The sequence below is a fragment of the Equus quagga genome, chromosome 8, assembly GCF_021613505.1.
Source record: "Equus quagga isolate Etosha38 chromosome 8, UCLA_HA_Equagga_1.0, whole genome shotgun sequence".
Taxonomy (NCBI): Eukaryota; Metazoa; Chordata; class Mammalia; order Perissodactyla; family Equidae; genus Equus; species Equus quagga.
In genome coordinates this window covers 1,286,934-1,291,574 of record NC_060274.1, presented here as the reverse complement: position 1 = coordinate 1,291,574, position 4,641 = coordinate 1,286,934, and the positions used below count along the sequence as shown (strand labels likewise).

The 4,641-nt window shown below is 41.6% G+C and overlaps 1 protein-coding gene across 2 annotated transcripts in view; it reads right to left on the bottom strand.

Annotated features, from left to right (window-relative positions):
- Window positions 1–1,968: 1,968 nt before the first annotated feature.
- Window positions 1,969–4,641, bottom strand: part of THBS2 (thrombospondin 2) — a 32,562-nt gene continuing 29,889 nt past the window's right edge. For both annotated transcript variants that reach the window (XM_046669493.1, XM_046669494.1), the window contains exon 22: window positions 1,969–4,060. In XM_046669493.1, coding sequence (XP_046525449.1) covers window positions 4,053–4,060 — 8 coding nt within the window. In that variant the 3' untranslated portion in view covers window positions 1,969–4,052. The remainder of the gene's footprint in view (window positions 4,061–4,641) is intronic.

Below are 4,641 nucleotides of genomic sequence, written 5' to 3'. Positions count from 1 at the left end.
GCTCACGGCCCAGACTTCTTGGCAGCAATGCCCCCGGGCTTCCCCAGGCTGGCGTCCCCTTGCTGCGCTGGCAGTGAGCTGCTCTCTTCTCTGGACCTCGCGCACTCTGCCAAGTTGCTCCCCTGAGAACAGAAGCCCAGGCTTGGCCACACTTGGGATTGTCTCTGAGAAGTTGCCGGCTTCTTCCCTCCTGCTCCACTGGAATTCCAGGGCAGTGCTTCAGTCGCATCTGTATAGGGAACCTTCAGTCCTTAGCAGAACCCTACAGCCGATATTCCTGTTCCTACTTTACTCGTAGCTCACTGGACCAGGACCATGGAGGTGTTAGGTGGCAGCATCTAGATTTCCCTCTGAGCTCGCACAGCCAAAAACATCACTTTGAGAAACTCAGACTAACTGAGCAAAACCTGCCTGAGATGTTGAAACTGACAGATACCCTGAAAGGGACCCCTGTTTAAGTTACAATGGGAGATGCAGGCAGCCAGTGATGATGGGCGACACCACTCCATTCTGGAACCCTTCTCCCCTCCTGGCAGTTACAGACCTCGCATCGGGACATTTGTGAATGAGGATGTTCTGTTATTTCACCACCCAGGTCATGCCACCTGACACAGGCGCATGCACACCAGGAGGCTGCGTTGGCTTGTTGATCGCTCCCCGATTCTTTCATAGTCTAGCTCTCATGCACCCTTGGGCTGAATTCACCCCCTGCGTTAGCACAATCTCCAGCTTCTTCGAGAACAAGCCACCAACTCAGGTGTATGTTTTACACTGTGTTAGAACTTTTAGCAGAAGGAACAGAGCTGCAGAGCAGTTTCCCTAAGATCGCAGTCCGGGGACATCTCATTCCTGTGTCAGGTCACAAAGATACCAGCAATCAATCCTGGAAGACAAGGATTCAGAGACACCGAGGGCTGTGGAAAGGGTGCATAGCATTTTGTCAGAAAACTTACATTTTTCAATAAATTACAAAAATTCTGAATGTAGGAGAAATGGTCTTGTTTCAAGGCCCAACTTCTTAGCATTGCTATGAAACCTGTTATACATTTTTTGTTTCGTGAGTGAAAGGGACATCAAGCTTCCTCCACTAGTTATCTGTCTTTCAATCAAAATCATTTACCTTATTGTTTCTAAACTTTTCAAAGGCTTATTGATCTACACATGGAGGTCTAATATTTTCCTCCATGTTCATGTCACACAGTCCACCATTCCACAGCCCCAATCTGAACCAGGACCTCCAGCTCCCGTGCTGTCACCTCAGACGGCCTTTCCTATATCTTATTGCTTCACTGTCTGACTCACTCCAGCTGCTTTCTGCCAAATATGCTTGCTTTTTTCCCCCTCGCTCTCCCTCTCTCCTTCTCTCCCGCTACATTACTCTCTCACATATTTTTTCCCTATATTTGACTCCACCACCATACTCAGAAATCCCACAAAGCAGTTGGGAAGGGCCGGAGAAAGCCTGAAGCTACCGTGTTGTGTTCTCTCTCCTCCTTCTCCTCCTGTGACACTAGGATTTGAAATGCACCCTCCTTGAGTCCTCTGTTCCTTTGTCTCTGATTTGGGATGAATATGGGTCAAGAGAAGTACAGCTTGTATTAATGAACAGGGTCCCTGGTGTTGTCACGTTTTTTCTGAATCATTTCACTGGCGCTTGCCAAAATTCACCGCACCGTTCTGCTCTCTTGTTTGACAATGAGAAACAGCAGGAGAGTAGATTGCTCAAAGATTGTGTCATGCAAAGCGCTGGGCGGCTTAGGATCGACGGAGACCCGCCTTGGTAGAGATGCTTTCTCCGCGAGGACCCAAAATCTACATCCTCCCCTGTGGCTGGTGAAGAGGAAACCTGTAACCCTTGTTCCCATTACAGGAAGCAAAACCTCAAGTCTTCCCTGTTGGGGTTTTTCTCCCATCCCCCCAAGAGAAACCCTGCTAATTCTTTTTAAAAAAGGGAGAGAGATTCATGTATAAAAACCTTTTTACAATTTATTTCCTCTTATTAATCTTGAAAGTATAAAAATGAGGCTCTATCTAAATGTAGGGTTTCAGTGGTGAAATTCTGACCATGTGAACAAATAAATAAATATTTACAGTCTTTGGCAAAACAAATGAACTTTCATCCACCTGTACGAGAAGTTTGTTTAAAAAAAAAACATAAATAATTTACAAAAAAAAATATGGTACATTCTAAATATTCACATCAGCATCCCACACCACTGTATGGTTTGGCCAAATACCACCAACACAGAAAACCTACACCTCTTCACAATCGCTACATTTAATGAAGGCTCCCAACCTTTGCTGTCTTGGGAATACAGTTCCACAAAAAATGCAAAAATAGTGCAGCAAAACAAAAAGAAAGTCAACCTCAAAAGAAGCAAGAAACGTAACTTTATCAAAATGAAACGTGTAAAGAGAGACAAAAGTGATGGGTCCCCTGTATTTGATGTAGAAATGAGATCGTTATGAATAGAAAGAGGAGGAAGATTTGCCCCAAATCAGACAGAAAAGACAAACTTCTCTTATTAAACCCCTTATGTGGAGTGAGAATAACTAACATTTCCTGCACAAAAATCATGCGATTTAAGCAAAAATAAATCAAACTTGCATATATCACTATGACTGGTTAATGGGTGTGTCTGGCAAAACTTAAAACTGATTTTTCCTTAGCATTAAAAGTTTTTAAAATTCTATGTACAGCAGATAGATAATAGTAAAAAATATTGAATTAAAGTCACTGGCAACAGTATATATTAAGGTTCCATTATAAACTCTTCATTATTATTTATTTATTCTATTACATTTTATAGCATGCTTTATCATGACAACATATTATAAATCCTGGTATTTTAATGGGAAGATATTTTGCTGCAACTGTATCTTTATATTATAGATTAGTTATATGTTTATTTCTAGAAATTATGCTACATATGTGTTACTTGGCATATTTAAAATAAGTTATTGGTGAATGGAACTGCATTCTGTATCCATTTAATAAATATTAGCAAAACATTTATAACTGGAACCTTAATGCAATGTGTTACCAAATTAGGTAGAAGCAAATTTTCCAGAGCTTCAAAGCCTAGAATAGGAATTCGATGGCAAAGTTCATCAGCTGATGCGTTTGTCTGCTTGTCCATTCTCCATCCAGGAGCACAGATTGGGAAAGAAGCTCGAGCAAAAATTCTGGCGATCAGAAGCAAAGTCAAGCGACAACTGGCCAGGAGTTTTCTCAAGTCTACAACAGCACAAGAGGCCAACTCCAGGGCCAGCCCATTGCTCCGTTAACCTTTCACACAGAGGAGGCTTTGCCAGCCCCACATCTGGACTCATGTTAGAGCCATTTTGCTGGAATTTTCCTTCGTGGATGAAACCGGATTTCTGCTGGGTATGAGGGCTTTCATTGCAGGACAAGAGAATGAGGGAAGGGGTGTTTGTTTATTCTCATAATTATTTTTAATGTTCCAACTAGTGAATTGATGTCCTGCATCATGCGACTATCTCCAGACCTCCTCCTTACTGTGTTCTGACTTCAGACTTGAGTCGGCCCTTCTTTATAATTGACCTAATTCGTGCAATACCATAGAACAGCTCTAACCCAAGAATAGGAACAACTTTCAGCACTGAAAATAGCGTAGCAATATTTTTCCTGCTTAATTTATGATAATGGCTTACACACAATATTCCTTTCAACTCCATATACACATAAATACAATAAGTAATTACATTTTATATGTAAACGTCATTCTTTTTAAACAAACAAGATAAAACAATGACATGTCATGCTCAATTTCCACTCCACATAAAGTCTCGTATATCATCAAACTGTTTTTCCTGTAGTGGGTTTGATGTTCATCTTTGGGTTCCATCGATATTTGTCCTCTGAAGGCACTTGGGCTTGGGGTCGATGACAAGAGGTGAAGAACCACTCAAGGTCAAGGTCAAGGACAGGAGGTGCTGCTAAAGAGAGAGAAGCTGGAAGGACCAGGATGGGCTGAGGTGTGTAGGTAACAGCATCTACAGTACGTTGCTGGAATTGCAGCAAATCTGGTTTAGACATCTACAAGAAAACAGGACACAGAATTAGGAAGATTGGACTGTGGGTTTGGTTTTTCTTTATGTTGTTTTACCTATATCCTAAAATATCATTATCTTAATTTAAAAAAAGGTATTCGTAAAATGGATGGATGTATGAATGGTTAGAAGAATAGATGGATGCACGCATGCATGGAAGGATGGATGGCAGGAAGGAAGAAAGCATGAACTGTCTCGAGAGGCAACCTGACACAGGGAGAAGAAGACTTGGCCAGAAGCAAGAAGACAAAGAGACATTCTTGTGTTCGCTTCATCTCTTTACTTTATGTGCCATTTTCAACATGTGGTTTTTGAGTAGTGTCTTACCTCATCTGTAGAAGGGGGGTATTTTCATGTCTACATGAAGGTATGGGATTAGACCAGATGGGAGCTAAGTTCTCTTCCAGGTCTATAATATTTTGATTTAAATATACTCCTAGAGATATGACTAAAGAGAACCAACCTTTCTTCCCTCCTTCCTTCCTCCTTCCCTTCCCCCCTGCTTCATTCCCTGTTTCTTTTTCTTTCTTTCTTTCTTTCTTTCTTTCTTTCTTTCTTTCTTTCTTT